This window comes from Gasterosteus aculeatus, chromosome 21, assembly GCF_964276395.1.
Source record: "Gasterosteus aculeatus chromosome 21, fGasAcu3.hap1.1, whole genome shotgun sequence".
NCBI lineage: Eukaryota > Metazoa > Chordata > Actinopteri > Perciformes > Gasterosteidae > Gasterosteus > Gasterosteus aculeatus.
Genome location: NC_135708.1, coordinates 15,903,710 through 15,923,057, shown reverse-complemented (window position 1 = coordinate 15,923,057; position 19,348 = coordinate 15,903,710). Strand labels below are relative to the sequence as shown.

General features: G+C 46.5%; 1 protein-coding gene across 1 annotated transcript; it reads left to right on the top strand.

Annotated features, from left to right (window-relative positions):
• The first annotated feature begins 10,305 nt into the window (after nt 1-10,305).
• agtr1b (angiotensin II receptor, type 1b) lies at nt 10,306-18,717 on the top strand. The gene is made up of 4 exons (XM_040167741.2): nt 10,306-10,396; nt 11,092-12,128; nt 12,259-12,362; nt 16,328-18,717. The coding sequence occupies exon 4, from the start codon at nt 16,477-16,479 to the stop codon at nt 17,575-17,577; it is 1,101 nt and encodes a 366-aa protein (XP_040023675.1). The 5' UTR covers nt 10,306-10,396; nt 11,092-12,128; nt 12,259-12,362; nt 16,328-16,476; the 3' UTR covers nt 17,578-18,717.
• Nucleotides 18,718-19,348: the final 631 nt, after the last annotated feature.

Here is a 19,348-nt window from a genome sequence, read left to right as displayed (position 1 = left end):
TTGGGAAACACACAATCAAATATGTCTATCAAAATCAATCCAGTGTAGTGAAACGGCTCATTAATCATCATTTTCCGATAATATAATAGAAGAATGAAGAGGGGCTCCAGTAAAATGACTAGATTTCATGCAATTGGATTGCATGCAATACATCCCCCCCCCCCCCCCCCCCCTCATATCCCTTCTTTAATTTCCCTGTTCATTCATTTCCCCCTAATTCCTCTTTTCCTTGATTTATTTCTTTCCTGATCCCCTATTTCCTTTCTTCCTTAATCGCTTTATTCTTCCCGTCCTTCATTTTTTCCTCATTTTCTTCTTTCCTTGATTTCACGCTCAGTTCTGCCTTTAATGCCTCCATTCCTCCCTAAACTCCTTCATTCCTGAAGGCCTTACGTGTGCTGTATTTAACATTCGGAACTTGATGAAGCAGCAAACAAGGACTTTGTGTGTGACGATGTAAATGGAGTGATGTGTACCTGTGCACACTTAAGTGTCTCTCTCTCTCCCTGTGTTGTCTCCGTGTGAGCTTTTCTTGCTTCGTCGACGTAGCACGGCCGGCCTCGCATGCTTTTAGCATGTCCCCTCGATGTTAGCGTGCGCTCTCTGCGCTGCTCTCACACGGCAGCTGATGCGTCAGAGAAGCGTGTTTGTCGGCGCTTTTCGTTTGCACTCTTTTGGCGTCGTAAACAATGTTGGTGATTCCCTCCTTACTTTCATTCCTCGATTCCCAAAGTGACTTCGTTCCTTCTGGAATCCCTGGATTCCTTCTCTTTCTGACACGGTGACCTTCATCATTTTGTTTTTTTTGTTTGTTGTTGTTCTTCTTCTTCTCTGCAATCTCCGGTTTGTTTTGCGGCCTGTTGTGCATCTCCGACCCCCCCCCCCCCCCCCCCCCCATCCACCCCCCCTGTGTTTCCTTCATGAAAACAGTGTTGCACAACCTACATGAGAAACAGGCATGGGAAGCTGGCTTTGCAAACAGGCTAGAACCTTGCAAACCAGTGGCAGGGCCGCGCCTAACACATGTCCTCCACCACACGTCACGACAACAGAACATGCAAAGATGTTCCTCCGATTAGTTCTCTGCCGTACGCAGTATAAAACAGACAAACAGTAAAATCAATGACGCATGAGAGCAACTACTAGTGAATTTATTTAAGTTTAGAGAATCCATTAGGTTGTGCTGCACCGGAACATTTGAATGTCATGTTAATGGAGTTTGACGGCTTTATTTGAACTCTCACACACGTGTTTGTTGAACTGCTGAACTCCCGTCTCCGTCCGGCAGGTTGCTCCCTAACAAAGCAGAGCGCGAATGTGCATAACGGCCTACGGATAATTACACAATGGTGTAAAATGCCTGAATATATTTCGAGAAAACGTGACCAAAAATCCTTGTTTGAAGAAAGTTTGAGGCCAACCCTTTGGGAGGTTTTGAATTACCGGTTGGAACTGGTTGACGTTAAGAAACATGTGTGTATTCAATCCAAAGACAAAAATATTGTCTTTCTAGCAGTGTCAGAAATTAATAACATATTTAAAACCATAACTCATACCACATGTCTGTCTGTTCTGTCGCGTTTAATCAATTTTTACCCAGCATGCTTTCCTTCAGTAGAAAGACAAAACCCCATAACAAGCAAAGAGTCCAGACAAAACCACTATTTGAACGGCAAATTTAAGCTCTTGTTCCAGCGTTCAATGGGTCTCATTTTACACCGTCACTCTCAGTGCCGCTTTCCTTTTCGCTGATGTCATCGAGCAGGCGGCTGAGAACAAAAGCGTAACGAGCGGCGTCGGTTCGGGAGGGAGGTCGGCGACAAAATGAACCCCGGGGATGAGTCAGGAGCGTGCGTGCGACCATCAGAACAGTACAGGGCAGATGCTCTCGGGCATTGATCTACCACGGTGTCCCGTGTCCGTATCTATATGGCCCTTTTAATCCAATGAAAAATGAGAAGTGTGCGGTAACTTTGTTAGAAGTGGGTAATGCAGCCAGGGGAAATGGAACAGGGGCCAGATTTGCAGGCCTCCTCCACATTCAGTGTAGGAACTAACCTGATTTTCACTGCGCTGGCTCTGAGACCAATATCTGCCTGCATCACCCAAAGCCCCCCGTCGGGAGTGATTAAATAAACATGACGGACAGCTTTCTGAGAACCTATTAAATGTGACGTCTATTTAGAGCGTGCTTGTGTAAAGTGCGTCCCATTGCCGGATCACATTTGACATTTTACAGCATGAAAGTGGGTTTCTTAGTCTAGACGATGGATGCAGAGTCTGTGAGATGCATCATTTCAGATAAAGGGAAATATCCTACACATTTGTTATTATATAAATATAGAGGAGGCTGGAAACCTTGACAAACAAAATGAAAATGAGAGGTTTTCTCTCGTGTGCAACGAGGATCCGTGGTGGCACCCATTCTGCGGTTTGGCTCAACTGACAAGAGGCTCATGTGGAAACTCCACTTAATCAATCGGTATCACTGCCATCAGTTCTTCAATAACCAGGATGACAGAAAGAGCTTAGAGTTTGCAAAAGTTGGGAAAAAATGCACAGTGGACTGTTTACCCAGCATTGCTGGGGCTTCTCAGCTGTCAAAGGTGGAATTACTTGTGTATTGATAAGCTTTGAGAAAAGTTCACAAGTATATCATTGGAATGAAGTGAGTGGTTTTCTTTTTATTAGAAAGGCAAATATTCATATTTTCCAATGAAAATTGGGACATCCTGCACATGCCCTCTCGCAGATGAATCTACTAAAGAAAACAGCACCATCCTATAATAGAGAGAAGCGTTTCCCCTACGTGTGCCTATCAGCGGAGCATTGCTGTGATAATTGTAGCTGTTGAGACAATCAAGTATTATAAATGCCTGTTTGGGAAAGAAACTAAAACAAGAATTTGAATCTCAAAGCAGCATGTCAATAATAAATACTCCCTGAGAGACGTGTATAATGTGATTAGGTGTGAAATATAGATGCTGCCGTTTATATAAACCATTAATGAGAAGGACTTCTCTGTGGATAAACAGGATTTACAGGGTTTTCAATGGAATTTCCAGAAAACGTGTCGACATTAGAACCCCAAATAACTTTAAGCTTGTATTGTAATTGTAATTTTTATATTGTGATGATCGATTTTAAATAAAATAGGTGCCATGAATGTAAAGGTTGACTTTAATCAAACAGGAGGCTTTTATTGTGCAAAAAGTGTTGAGACGCAGACGCCACGAGTATTAAGCCATATTGATCCCAGGTGTTTTCAGTGAGGACGCCACTTAACTCAACGGCGATGTAATCCAATAAGATCGGATAAACGCATTACCTCAGTCATCGCAGGCAACCGGTGTCGATTGCATGATTTTCTAACGGTGGAATTAGAGCCACAACAAACGCACAACTTTTATCCAGCAATTCCTCTATTGTTTGTTTGCTTGATTCATCATTCGTCTCATGAAATGTCACGTGACACAATTATATTTTAACCAAAATTATGATGTTTTCCAACCGTCCACTGTAGCATAAAAAAAACTTTACTTTACAGAGAAAAAAAAAATACTTGCACCGAAATACCAAAAATGTCAGTTGATTAATTAATTGTCTAATTAAACCAGGCTTGAATACACAAAGAGCTATTTCGCTTGCTTGTGCACAGGTGTGTGTGTGTGTGTGTGTGTGTGTGTGTGTGTGTGTGTGTGTGTGTGTGTGTGTGTGTGTGCGCATACAGGGGTTTGATTTGGGCTACAACGTGACCACTTTTCCATGTCCGCCCTTATCAGCCTCCCTCCCCAGCGATTAATTAGAAGAGTGGACAGAGTCTATCAGCAGACTTTTAGGGAGAAGACAAAAATATTTACACAGCTCCCAGGCAGGGATTTCATTAGGAGCGTCTTTGTGGCGAGTCGCCTCCTCCCGCCCCCCCTTCATGCCGACACAGAGTGGGAGTACAAAGCGGACCGAGTCACAACGCGCGCAGTCACCTGTGGCCCGAGCGCCGGCAAACGACAGGAGGAGTCAAGCAAAGCGCGTCCGATACCGGGAATTAAACGGCCTGAGAACACGAGAGATCTAAACTCGCGTCTTCAAGCCCACAGAGACGATCATGATTCAAGTTCTAGCAGACACATTAACCGCTCTGTCCTCTCAGGGCTGGAAACGTCAACTCGGGTAATCGGTGAGCGTCCGTCTTTGGGCTGATGTTTCTCCCTTTGCTGCATGTTGATTGGCGCGAGGTTCCCCGCTGCTGTGTTATTTCCTCTGGCTTCACTCCCCCTCCCGTCCACTCCAGCTCTCCCAGTAGGGGTCGGCTGACCTCAGCCCGGGCCCCCCCCCCCCCTCCACATATGAATGTGAAACGTGAAAGCAGCGGTTGTTTTTTTAATCACGCGTACGCGGACGATAGAAACATCAGAGCCAAACAATTTACACGGATGGCGCGACAGCTTGATGAGGCCGTGTTTACTAAAGCGGGCCGACGAGGTCAACGACGAAATGAAAGTGAAACTTTCTGTGAAGGACTCTTCACATTTGTTGTCTTGTTCCATCAAACAACGAGAAACATTATAGGCGGTTCCCTGCGATTGAATACTAGTTGAATTGTGTTGCCGTGGGGACAGTGACAAAGGACTATCTGATCTTATCTTGTCGCTGAGGTGGAAAGAAGTGGTTGTTGTCAAAACATGGACCAAATTCTTAATTGAGAGGAGACACAATCCACCGTACAAAGCTTTTTTGTGTACCTGCATGAAAGAGTTTGGTATGTCGACACTTTCTTTTAGAATTTATATTTAATATCAAAATCGCCGTCTTATCCTGTGGAAATGTCATACTCGATGAACCGTCCATTCAGGGACTTTAACAGGTTTGCGCATTTGAGAAACAAAGAAGTTTGTTCGAATCGTTGGAGTCTTTGTACAAATTGTACAAAGCTCGTATATTCTCACCGTCTTTTGTGAGAGAGGTGTGGGTGGAGAAAAGACACGCGGTCATAAGTATTTATTATGGTGGTTCTCCAGAGACTCGTGTTCTCTGTGTCACGCAGACATTCGGGCCCCCAAACCGGAATCCCTCATTGGCACTTGTAGCCAAGTGCTTCACAATACAGGAGCTGGAGATGTTCTAACCGCCGATCCCCCTGAGTCTTCAAACAACAAACAAGAACTGAAAACAACAAACGGATCAACACTATTAGGAACCCGGGAAGGCGCACCTCCTTCCCAAGGATGCTCGGTACGAGACACGGGTGCGATCCGCTGCTTGGCATTCCTCTCAAAAGCAGAGCCAACGCAAACTCCCCGAGCAAAGCCACCTCAGCAGTAAATACTGGGAATGGGCAGGAGAGTTTTTACATAATGTCCCAAAGTTGTGCCTACTATTCATTATAAAATAGCCAGACACACCAGGGAATCCAAGGAATTCGTAATTAATGTGTGACCGAGTGCACGTCCCGTGTTTTCAGTGCAACGGGGACTGCAATGACGGACAGAAGACCAGTCAAATTGTGAAAGGGCAAAGGTCTTGATCTGTTGCTTGCTTCGGGTCAAGTGAACCCAGCGTTCCAGAATATGGAGCAAACATGCAGGAACCTGATGACGAAGAGGAAGTGGTTGCCCTTTCTTCAGAAAGAGGATGCAGATGACTAAAGTAACTGTTAAAGGAGACATTACTTCTCATTATGTTGTTGCGGCGAGTCATCTTGTTTGAACAAAGATGACTCGCCTCAATAATCCAACTTTGCAGCTCCATCTGCGTCAGTGGGAGCTTGAAACTACTGTATATGGAGCGCACAACTTAAACCGAAATTTTTCTAAATATATCGTACAAAACTCTCTTCCTCACATAAAACATTTCCTACCGGGGGGGAGGATCAGTGTAATCAACGACAGTTGCCTGGGCACTTTTTTGCACGTCTGTTTTGTGAGTTGCGTGTTCTAGATATTACATGTCCCGATGCAAACTGTTAAAATAATTTGAGGTTAATAATATTGAATTAGTTAATTACCTTTCAACTTCACCACAGAGTTTAAACTGACGTCGCCCCGGTGTCTTTAAGGACGGGACCAGTTTCTCCTCGCGCATCGGTCGATACGAATCTGTTTGTTACAACAGAGCTGAGGACATGACAAAAACATCGGCAGCTCGGCGCGAGTCACCCTCCTCCCGCAGGACGTATGTGTTTATGAAGTCCGAAGGGTTATTGACTCAGCTGAGCCCAAACTCTCCAGCAGCCCCAGATAGAAACAGGGTTAGGGTTAGGGTTAGGGTTAGGGTTAGGGGTTAGGGTCACCATCTCAGATACTGTGCTTTTGGACGCAGATTCATCTTGAAAGTGCAATTTACTGGTGTGATGTTTATTTTTGTATTTAATTGGGGTTGACTTAATTTCAAAACCCCCTTGGAAATGTTTCTCCTGCCTGATTTTGACTCCTGAAAAAAAAGGGAGTCACGGGTGAGAAAGAACACTGAACGTGGTTCACATGCTGTTTACCTAAGGAAACCCTGGCTGTGGATAAGGACAGGTTCAATACCCCGAGTACGCCAGTGTGTGCGTGAAGGCTTTCTGCCTAACGCACACTGAAGACGTGCGTACACCCACGCTGACTTTTACCGGAATAACACGGTGACAGCCAGAGATCACACAGCTGCACCTTCACACACACACACACACACACACACACACACACACACACACACACACACACACACAGGATACATTCTTATTTTAAAGTGCAAGAACAATGATATGCATTTTAATTAAAGCACCAACACTGACAGCCCGCTGCTACCAAATAAGAAACTATTAGACTGAAAGAACATAAAGAGAAAATGTATTTGTTTATTGACCCGTAATCTGTGTCCCAGATGTCCGATTGCGACGACAAACTACTTTAATAAAAAGGACTCAACCTTCACAGCAACGTACCTCGCTCGGAGGCAACATTACCTCCTCCTCTGTTATCTTAGTCTTAGTCAATGAAGCTCCTCTGGCTGAGCGGAATAGGTCCACATGACAGCTCTCATCCCACTGAAGGAAGTGCAAATCTCAATTTCAAATCCTGCAAAAATCCTTAAATATTCATGGGAGAGGTTAAGCAAAGGGAGAAGTAGCAAGCCTCCCTCAGCGTCCACCCCACCCTCCGCCCCCTCCCCAGTATTTTCCCATCCCTCCCTGTGTGTCGATGTTAAAAGGCAACCTTGGGGAGCCCAGACCTAAACAATGTGGCTCTTAGAGGCCCGTTGTACGCCTTCCCACCACTTTCCTCCCCAATCTCTCGGGTGCTTCCTGTTTGTGCAAAAGATTTGTTGTCTTTGACGTATCTGGTCTTTTAGCTCTGATTAAGTGGAGTGTGGCGGCTTCATCGTTTTTACATCCCCACGACTGACCCCCCCCCCCCCCACCGGGTCGGTGATTTCCGTGACGTTGAACGGGAATTGAAGCCCGGGGTCAAAGGTCAATCCAAAACCAGTGCGGTTTCAGGTTGTGCTGCACGTATTCCTCACTCCTTACAGCTAAAAAGTTTAACACCAATACGGCGAGTCAACGCAGTGTGAGAGAGGCGGTAAATATTTTGTGAGCCTTGACCGTGGCGGTGGGATCCGGTGGGACGGCGCGGCGCTGTCCTCGAAAACCTACGCAGCCCGCGGGGAAAATGAAGAACTCGTTAAAGCCACGTTGAGTCCCAAGGGGAGATGTGCGTAGTATTGGGTAGTAGATGTTTACTGTCAGGAGTTCTGTACTGAGTGACGCTTGTTATGTCTCAATAAACAGTGAGAATGCTTTGGAGAAAACACCAAATATCTTTTTAAGACGACATGCTTTTCGTTCATTTATTATTTAGTCAGTTGTAGCATTTTTCGACTGAACCTCTGAGCTTCCGCTAATAAACGTCAGTAAACACAAGTCTCGTATGTTTTATTTAGTGTACCACTATAATAACTCCAATATGTTGAACATAACTGTCTTCATTTAAATAAGTTGATGATGTCAGCACGTTAGCACATACCAAGGTTTTGTTGATAATCGCAGTATATTATGCTTAAGTGCAGTGTTACTGCTTAACAACGGACCATTGTGCGATGTGTTTTCACCAGGCGAGATGCTAAATCGAGCCCCCGTGTGGGGGGGGGGTGCAAACGGCCCCTTCCACACTTCCTAATCCCGGTACTCCCTTTGACTCCCCCGACTTCAAGCTCGGCTTTATTTTTAGTTTTGTGGCAACAAACCAGGTCAGGGGCGCAAAGAAGGGAGAGGGTGAGGCCGGGGGGGAGGGGAAGTGGGGCCTCCTTCCTCAGACCGGACCCATCTTCAAACTCAAGATCATTCGCATCTCGACTAGTAGTTGAGGGCACCATGGTGAAAACATATTTTTTCTTCAATGACATCACTTCCTACATGGTTTTGAAGAATCCTTGAACATGACTGACACAACATCATGACCTGCACGCTGTACTGAGTCGGGCCGTTGAAATGACAGGTGAGGGCGGTTCAGCTTGCCGACTGACCCCCGGAGGGGTTTACGACGTGACATGCACAGAGCACACAGAGTTGATATTTTGCATCTAAACTCTGACCCCGTCACTCATGGCGAGCATTCACCAAGCAGGAAGAGGCGAGCGAAGGACAATAAACTTTTCTTCCTCGCAGGAGAACTCGAACTAGAGTCAACAAGTGGATGGAGGTGCTGGAGGTGGTGCGTGTGAACTGAAATGGACGTGCATGTAGCATGCAGCATCTCCGGTTGGGACTGTCAGAGCAGAGTTAGCAGAAAAGCAGCGGAGCGAGCCAGTGGGAATAGTGATGGAGCACATTGGCTCCATCTATGAAACGTTACAAAGGTCGGGTCATGGATGCAGCTGAGCACCCGAAGTTTAAACACAACAAGACTTCAGCAGTAAAAACTGATCTAACCGGCTAAGGGAAACGGCCAAAGTCATGTTTAGTCCTCAAAGGAAGCAAAATAACAAGGTACATAACTCATAGACACCATAAAATGTTGAAATGTTCTCTGTGACGTCATCCAATGGCTCCAAGAGACGTTGACCTGCCAAATTAGCGAGTTAAAAAAAGCAGTTCACATGAGTCCCGTCCTGTGATAAAATAAGATGAGCAAAAGTCTCAGACCGATCTGCAAGAGAATAATGAATGAATTAAAGAAGCTTCTTACCTGCCAAGCATGTGAACATCGCCTCAACGGGTCAAACATGGGCTCATTTAACGAGCAGGGAGCATAAAACACACGTATCTCCTTTGTACTGAGTACTCTTTTTTTGGGGGGTGCAGACTTTGCATCATTTGTTTAAATAAATGCCAATAGAGGAGTTGGGGGGTGGAAATATTGTGTTGTGCGTCACACTGATGTTGACTTGGATTCACTGTATTATTTTCCAACTTCTTTTTCCATTTGGGAGTATGTATTTCTCGTGTTGCCTCTTGTGTATCACTACATTTATGCCGGAGTAAAAGTGAGACGTTTTGACGTTATCAAACCATCAAATAACATAAATAATTGATGCTTTTCATTGCAGTGATTTTTGGAACATGGTCATCCGTAATGTGATTAGTTCCACCTGTGCTTTTCCTGCAACCGTCCAAGTCCAAATGTCTGAGTGAGACCTTAAAAAAAAAGAAAAAGGTCTTAAAAAAGTTTATTCTCATTAAGACGACTCTGCACACCCAGGAAGAACTTTGTGTGAGTTTGAGGTTTTTGCAGTTTGGCAAAAGTCTCTCTCCCATTTGTCAACAGAAACCAATGACTAACACGTGAGGAAAGAAACGTGGCGCTCATGTTCTTGATCGTTTCGTTGGCCCCTCGACGCTACTTCAAAACGCAATCAATTCACTGGAGGATGTTTGATGGAAACCACGCAGCGACATGTTTTCACACAGGCGTGACGACTGGGCTTTTTGTCAATTACACACAGGTCAGCCGTTTACGGTAAAACCGGAGGGTCTCCTCATCTCGCACATTATTGTGTTCCTTCGGCAGGTGGCTGTGCGATGGTTTGGCATTTTAGTGCTTGTGTTGCTCTGGTGTAAAAAAGTCCGTCATTACCCGCAGGGGCTCTGTGCTACCAGTAATTACCCCCGGTCATCAATACAATAGCGTAAGTGCTAAACCAGCTTATCTTGTTAAGAGTAATTTGATTAGCAAGAGCATCCCGGGTACATGGGCATGTCATCTTCGTACTTACTCACCCAGAAGTGATGTATTATCCAATATATCATAAATAACAACCTTCTCTGTGAACCTTGGCCTTGCTCCTAAGTTCCGAAGTGTTGCATAACGTGCATTTTTAGAAAATCATGAGATGATGTGCTTTGTCTTAGAGTGAATCACGGCGTTTACAGGGAGTTATTATTCTTCACCCCGCGCAGGTCATCCATTCTAAAAAGGTAAAGTTCCACATCTTTTCCCCACTGGATCTTCATCCATTTTTAAATAAACATCTGTTTCTGCTTGTAAATCAATGTCATGCTGCGTGATGTTGCAACAACATCCTGTCCCCGCTGAGAATTATTTGTTTTTTGTGGAAAATGCAGTGGAGATTCGGCGCTTGATACATAACTCTCTCCTCACTTCCTGAGAGGTCTCGTGGGTCAGATATAGATTGTTGATAATTCTCGCGGCACCGAGACGGCTCAGGCGATTTGATACCGCACGGCTGCTTTTTGCTGTGACAAGACGCCCAATAATGCGGGATTCTTATTGCCACAGTAATTGAATACATAAGAACTTCATTATAATACCCCTGGAGGCGTAAATTGCACCGTTGCCGTGTTCCAGACAGAGTGAGAGATTATGCTCCTCTCTGCAGCCCACCCTTCCTGAAAAATTACAGGTATAACGACTGAAGACCCCTCATGGTGTTACGTCATTTATTAAAAAAAAACGTTTTTCAGGTCTTTGCACACATTGCCCTTTGACCCTGCGGGACCTCCAAGACGCCGTGTGCCATAGAAAGCTCGGTACATGTGATCATTCTCAAATGACGAGGTCACACCTGACCGAGCAAAAGCCACCAAGCAGGACCTCCACTTAGCTCAAAGTGTTTGTTTTTCCCCTCCTTCCTTGTTTGTCTTCTACCCAGGTGACGGCTCTCTTTGTCGTCAACGCTGCAGACGCTGAAACTGAGTGGATTTAGCGGACGACAGCCATGCCTGCTCATCCGTCATTATCCATCTCCGTCACAGTTGCGATAGTGGCTTTGGACCGAGGCGCAGGGGTCAGAGTGTGACCCACTTCTCAACACCCGTCAAGACCTTGGGAAACAGAAGAATACTAAGCCGAGGATTGTCCGACGGACGTTTTGCGCTTGCCGAAAATAGAAATACCTTCTCGTTTCAGCTCGATTGCACAACCGCAAAGTGTGCAGGCTTCAAATTCCCTCCTTTCGCAACAATCAAATGTATTTGTCCCACGCAAAATGACACTTTGCAGTACTGTTTTACCAGTCAGATTCACTAGCAAGCGCCTTTGTCACAGCAAATTGAGTCCTGGGTGTCGTCACACACTCCAACGATGCAGGTTTAACACCGAACAAGAACCGAATCACTAAAGGAAAACGCTCTTAGGCAAGGAGTGAAAGACAAGAAGTAACCCATTGTTACGGCTCCTCCCCGGCAGTCACCCCGCGCAGCCCCTCATGTACGCTGAGAGGAGCCAGAGAGGGCGAGCTCCTGGCAGCTATTAATAAAGTGTGTGGACAGATCCAATCCCAATCAAAGCGCCTGGTCGTTCCTTTCATGCTGTGCGAGGGACAATAGACAGGGGGGGGCCTTCGCTGATATGAAAGATGAGCACCGGCGGAGGAAGAAATTTGGTCGAGGCATTAAAGTGAGATTAAACAAAGCGCCGTCTCTGCCGTCTGGTTAATTAAACCGTATCGAAAAACACCCTCAAAAGATGTGCAACGGGCCTCGATGCGGCGCGACAATCGGCCGCACCTGTCAGGGGCAGAAAAAGGATCTCATGGGGCAATCAAAAGTAGACATTGGGAGAGGGGAGAAGGGGGGAGAGGGTGCTTGGGGAGTGGAGAGAGCAGAGGAGGAGGAGGAGGAGGAAGCGTTTGTTTGTGTGCGCGGGAGAGAAAGCGACTGGGACAACACGTTGCCGACTAGCTCCAGTGTAAGTCATCCATCATTGTAGTGTGTGTGTGTGTGTGAGAGAGAGAGAGAGAGAGAGAGAGAGTAGTGGGGGGAGTGTGTGTGTGTGTGTGTGTCAGTGTATGTTATTCCTGCTCGTCTCGCTCCACCAGTTGAGTCAAATCAGAGGCAGCCACTTGCACACCGAGGTGGTCTCCCCGTCTCTCCGTCCGTCCTGCTCTCAAAGCATCAACAGCCTCCCGATTCAGCACCACAGGTAAGAGCTCACGTCACCTGACCTTCACCTTCAGGACATGTTTTACCAACTTAAAAAAAAAACGTTGGCATATATTCAGCGGTAAAAGTCTATAAACTTGTGTAACTGTAACTTTCTGTAGCAGCCTCTCATTGGATGAGCAGATTTGAAGACTGAAGGCAGATATTTATCTCGTAAAGCCCCGTTGTTGAAAATTCGAGGATACTGCCTTGGGGAACACGCAGAACAAGATGAAACAACAGATGTGCTCGCTGACTTGATCGTTGCCATTTGTTGAAAGTCCGAGGGCAGAGCCTCGCAAACAACTACTAGTTGATGTGAAGAATCCAGAGCTGCGTCACGCGACTTTACGCGGAGAAGGACGGAGCCTTTGGTTTGGTTCACGTTGCCCCCGTTTACCCACCGAGATTCGGATCCACTTCCTGATAAACACGAGCTTAGCGCTCCTTAAAAGTCTTAATGTTTTCAAAGATTCAATCGTAAAAAGGGAAGCAGGAACGCGGGGAAACAGTTGAGCGAGGCATGCGGGACGTGAGAGGGAGGTAACTGAAGGGAAAGAAGAAAAGCATTTCATTTGTCCCCTCGTCTCCTTGTAAGTGAGTTCTGAGAGAATAGAGTGATACCGTTAAATGGACATGAGGAAAATAAGTTGTGGCTCCGCAGGGAAGGCTGCTCAACATGAGGCTCTTTACTTTGCATTGGCTCACTCAGCGTTCACCCTGATGTTTGCATGTCGGAGGCAAACACTCCTCCTGGGAGCCGGTCGACGTGTTATTTGATAGGATTTCAGGTTCCGCGTTGAAGTCATCTTCTGTCTTCAGTGATTTGACACAAGTAAGGAGAGAAAAGGATTTATAGTGTGTGATGTTATTGTAATCCGAAGTGGCGATACCATATTTGATTAAGTACATGAATGAGGGGAAGCTCTACAGGCTGAAGTCTGTGCTGTTTAATTATGCGACTCACATGAAGTCCAGACATGGACTCTGAAGCCAATATTTCCATTAGCCGCTCTCTGGAAAGTATTCACTTAGTTCATGGACACCATCACCCTCATTCACTCACCCGCTTTATCAAAATAGTCTTACTCGTTATGGACACATGATGCACACCTTTCAACAGTAGATGTGTGTCGTTTTGGATCAGTTTAACGTAACTTTTGAGAGTCACTTTAAGAGCCCACGACTTTGCTCTTGATCAAGTTTCCTCCTTCCAAACCTCTTGAGCTGGAGTGAGGCCCCGTAAGCCGAGACAGAGGAGGAAATGAGTCGCAGGAGGTCAGGGCCAAGTTTTAAACACCCGTGTTACTACTCTGCAAGGTGCAATAATGATAAATTAAGCTGCGGTGCCATTCCCAGATGACCGGCAGGGAGCCACGAGAACTAATTTGTATTCCTGTTAACTTTAACTAAATTGTTTTAAGAAACAGGATGCGAAGCCAGAAAGCGACCGCCGCGCTGCAGAGCGCGGCGTTCGCCAAGCGAGGGCCTAAACGAGAGGCCGGGTCGTGCGGTCGGTGACTGAGCTGGTGTGCTCCCACTAAGGTGAACCGCACTTCATAATGGGCTGAAATAAATCATTAACCCCATCAACCAAACATTTTAGTGGCCCTCTCCACGAGCAGCCAGATGGTGGTGCTCATGTCAGAGCGGCGGGCCGGGGGATGTCTCTGTTGGTGGGAACCGCGGTTCCACCCACGGCCGGTCGAACTCGGGTGGGGGTTTTAATTTAGTGTTTCAAGGGATTCCCATGATCCCCCGCGTTCAAACGCACCCGAAATAGGACAAGAAATGGAATGTTGACACTCTGGTGGCATTCGGGAGTCGACCTTTGCCCCGTGGAGCAAAAAAATGTCCCCCAAACTTCCCGCGCGTCCTGAGTTTATCAATCATTGTAAGCAGCTTACGGCGTCGGGCCTCGCGGCCCATTGTCTCGTCCGAGAGGATGCAGCTTGCCCCCGTGGACCTTGCGAAGTAGGTGTTTACCTTCCTGTCTGTGGTCACCCGGGGTTTATGGCTGTCATTCAGTAATGTGCCATCCCGCCTCGATCGCTGAGCCAAAGCTCGCCGGACACACTAAATCACCTGCTTCAGAGGCACCTTCTGTCCGTGCCATCCTCACCTTTATTATAGGGCTCACTTACATATATATAGGCAGCAATAACTTTCAGCCTCGTTTATGGTCACTCCCCTCCCACCTCCACTCGCCTTGAGAATCTCCCTCATGGAAAAATACTGGCGGTAAAAATCCAACCATCGATGGTAAAAAAGCATGCGGCGGCCATTTTCCCCCCTTTATTTCCATTCGTGGGCATCAGAAATTGTCTTCACATTAAGAGATTTTCTTAAACGGTTTTAAATCCCTGGACTGGGAAACCGATATGTGTTCTGTCACTCACTCCTGAATAGTTTGCATGAACAGCCACCCACTATTATATTCATAAGATCGTGATCGTAGGAGAATAACTGTGACGTCTGTGTTGGTGCTTCACTTTATACCTTCTGCACCTCACATATATTTCATCATCCTGTTGCCTTTGGCCTCCACACAACAATCCTCACATCTGCAACGAATACGGCGGTTGCTTTAGCGCACGGGTCTTTTCAAAGACTTCATCCACTGGATCCTGGTGGAAAGTGAGGAGATAGATGCCTGGGAGATAAAATAGTTTGAGTATAAGGGAAGGCTTAATGCCAACCAGAGGGCAATAGGAATGCACACAGGGAAGGTTTTCAAAAGTGCTTTTGATTACAAATTCCAGCTGCGAGAGCAACTGCAGCAACTGGATTCATGGAAAGAGGCAACTTTATATTGTTTGGGATGTACAATAATGATATGACTGATGTCAGCTGAGAGATGGAAAGACTGAAATCGTAAGGCTAGATTGCCATCTTGTGGCAAAACGCCCACTTAGTGAAACTGGTAATCTGAGGATTTACATTTTTATTGAAGCAGCAAAGAAAGTTGTCTAAATCTATATTATACTAAATAGTCAACGATTTTGATGGTTTGCTATGCGCCCACTTTAAAACAAAAAAAAGTTCCGCAATTTCCCCCGGTATCAGTTTGCTTTTAATGCAACCACATAAATGTTTTTCTTGCAATTACCACCAGAAATTATCTTTGCAGCTATAGCAATAGAAGATATGATGATTATGCTGATATGATTACACTATCCCCACTAATGACGCTCACTAGGCCATTCTATTAAACATAAAGACCCTCTTTTTTTATTTCTATTCCCATTTCACATCTTGCTGATACAAACGAAGCGAAAAACGAGCCCCGAGGCAAATTTTCCGCCGCACGCAGGTTTGATTTTCTCACAGAGCAAAGTTTCCACGCAGCCGAATCCCTGCTGTCCTGTTTGTTTAGGTGTGTGCTGATTAGAAGTTCTCATGCTGGGTACAGTGTATCTCGGCACACCGAGGGTTTGAAACGTGACATGTCTTTTACAGTGACTGGAAACTCAACCCTCCCTTTCTCTCCCCGTTTCGCTTCCCCCTCGGCACCTCGGCGTTTAATGGCGGTAGTTTTCCCGACCCCCGCTTTGCCGAGCCGTCTTCATTAACAGAGGTCGCGACACGAGGCACGAATGTTCTCCTTCCGGGTGCCGACAGTCCACCATTTGATGAACGCTGCACTGTTTTACTGTGGCCGTTCATTAGCCAAGGGGTGATTTAAAAGGGACAGGAGAAGGCAGACTGTTTAAGTAATGAAGTTTCAAAGGGCATTTTTTGGGAATATTGAATAACGCGCAACATCTGTTTTTCATGGCTTCTTATTTTACAGAAATAACATAAAGCGTCGGGATGGCTTTAATGCGGGGGCCTTTAATGAGCCGGCGTAGTCTGAGCGCTTTCATTGGTGCCCGCGTTGATTAGCGTTTATGGGCCATGCCAGCGGTAACGACGCCTCTTCCCCCTCGACTGCCTGTGACATTTTTTGTTTTGTTCCTTTTATAGGACTCGCTGAGGCCCTCGCCCCGAGGCCTGTATCCGTCACCGCAGACGCACCCTGCCGACAGGGCCCCCCGCCCCCCCTCCCCACACTCCCCCACCCCTCTGTTTTAGAAGTCCCAGGATCTGCCACAAAAAAAAAAGGGGGGGGGAAAATGCAGAACATCACGACTGGAGCGACAGAAGGCATAGAGCTGACGTGCGGCATGTCCGGGAGCCACGAATTCATCTTCACCCTGGTGCCCATCGTCTACGGCTGCAACTTTGTCATCGGCATCGTTGGGAACAGCATGGTGGTGGCTGTGATCTACTGCTACATGAAGCTCAAGACGGTGGCCAACGTCTTTGTGCTCAACCTCGCGATCTCCGACCTCACCTTCCTCATCACTCTGCCCATGTGGGCCACCTCCACCGCCACCGGCTACCACTGGCCCTTCGGGGGATTCCTGTGCAAGGCCAGTGCCGGGCTGGTCATTTTTAACCTCTACACCAGCATCTTCTTCCTCACGGCGCTCAGCATCGACCGCTACCTGGCCATCGTCCACCCCATACGGTCGCGCAGGCTACGCACCGTGTCGTACGCGCGCATCACCTGCGTGGGGATCTGGATTTTTGCCTTCGTGCTCAGCGTGCCCACGGCGATTACCAGGGACGTCCACACCATCACGAACTACATCACGAACTACACAACCGTGTGCGGCGTTCTTCACCCGACCATCGGCAACACCGCGATTTGGCAAAAGCTCCTGCTGGCCATCAGCCTGATGAAAAGCCTGCTGGGCTTCCTGGTGCCCTTCGTCATCATCATCACCTGTTATTGCCTCATCGGACGCGAGCTGGTGAGGGCCAGGCACATCCAGAAGAGCTCCCGTTCGCGGGGCGACGAGGTGCTGCGCATGCTGGCGGCGGCGGTCCTGGCCTTCTTCCTGTGCTGGGTGCCCCACCAGGTGTTCCACCTGATGCAGATGCTCACCCAGCTGTCTCTGGAAAAGGACTGCGCCATCATAGAAATCATCGACACCGCCATGCCCTTCACCATCTGCATCGCCTACTTCAACAGTTGCGTGAACCCCATCGTGTACGGCTTCGTGGGGAACAACTTTCGGAAGAACTTGCTGCGGCTGCTGCGCTGCTCGCCGAACGGGGCGAGAGTGTCTCACCCGAGCATCAGCTCCAAGATGAGCGCGCTGTCTTTCCGGGCCTCCGAGGCGCTGAGCCTCACGGCCAAAGGCAAGGCCTCCTCTGACGCTAAGTGAAAGAGAAGAGCGAGAGAGTCAAAGTTTACTCTCAGAGGTCGGGGAGGGTGACATTTCATGCTTTTAAAACCCTCAACTGTATTACAAAGCACTGAACCATTGAACTGAATGTACTGATGCTACTGATGCATTCATGTCCCTATTTTAGCAAGTCCAAAATAAATCCCCTGCCTTGTGCAATGCTTATCTATCCTTCTATGCCACGGGGGTGGTGGGGGAGGGCTGGAGTCCATCCCAGTCCATAACGCGGGGCACCACTCAATCGCAGGCATAGAGTCAGACAATGAATTCAGATTCCCAAATTAACCTTCCGTGCACGTCTTTGGAAGGAAGCCGGAGAACCCAGAAGGAACCCACGCAGCGGAGAACATGCGAGCTCCACGCAGATGGGTGGTGGGCGGGTTTGAGCACAGGATGTGGTTGCTGTGAGGCGAGCGTGCTAACCACCACTCCACCACGTGGCTCTTGCACTTTGCTTACCTGCAGGATAGTTAACAATCACACGTCACACAACACGCATACTTGTAACATTCATGAGGGTAAATGCTTCTTTCTCTACGAGCGTGTGGATGGAAAGTCAGTGTCACTGACATTGGTGTTTTTAAAAAATTAGGTTGAAAAAACCCATCTAGGAGCGAATTATATCAACGCTAGAATACGTACGGATCACTAATCCAGTTTTATATATATAAGATAGGATACAGTGCAGTAATATGTAATAACCATAATAATAACCGTTGTGTGTGCTCAGTGGGTCTTTTTCCAGTTGTAAAAGTGATCAAGTGCTCAGCAAAGATGCCAAAGCAAAAAAAAAAAGTATATCAAAGATCGTAAGCGACTCATGCTCTGCCTGCCGCTGCTAACCGTAGCAAACATGTGATGTAAGTTCATATCCAGTAAAACATTTGACAATGATAACCAGTGCCTGTATGCTGTAGGTGGTGTTTGCATAATAACACTGAAATGATGAAATGTTACGTCCTCTGGGAGTCACATGCTGTATCAACACTCCAGGGTGCTCATTGTCAATACCTCCGGTGGTCGTCCATGTGATATTTAAAATGTTCCTACTCCGTAAGTGTACAGTGTACAGTGAATATGTGAATATATGAATAAATATGAATAAAATTAAGAAATGAACCCAAAGTTGTTGTTTTTTAATACGACATAATAGAGCTGTCGCAATGTCAAACTTTTGATACAAAATCAAATAGGCCCAAATAATTCACAATATTAATATTATTATTACATTCCATTACAGGTCATTTAGCAGACGCTTTTATCCAAAGCGACTTACATTATACTTTAAACCCATGGCTTTTTTTCACATTTTTGCCCGGGGAGCAATTAGGGGTTAGGTGTCTCGCTCAGGGACACTTCGACATGGAACATGGGGCAGCCTATTATCACTAGTATCACTATAATATTATCATTAGTGATCATAATAATGATTTGCTATCAGTCAAAATCATGTGTCAAACTTGTGAATCAGCAGTTTGTTTCTTTTGTCTTCTTTGGGCATATTCGTTAAATTCAAAATATACAGTAGGTGAAGAGAGTATTCGACTGGACAGATATATATTTTTAGGATTTTTAGCATGCCATCAGTATTTTATTTTCAAATACCACGGTCAAAATCCAGAAAAAACGTCTCCAAACGTGTTCAAGCACCTCTATCCATCTATCAATCATTGACCATATATCGTGTAGGCCACTGTTCTTCCACGTAGCACCCTAAAAATAACTGGTGGCTTTATGGAAGGACGGGCGA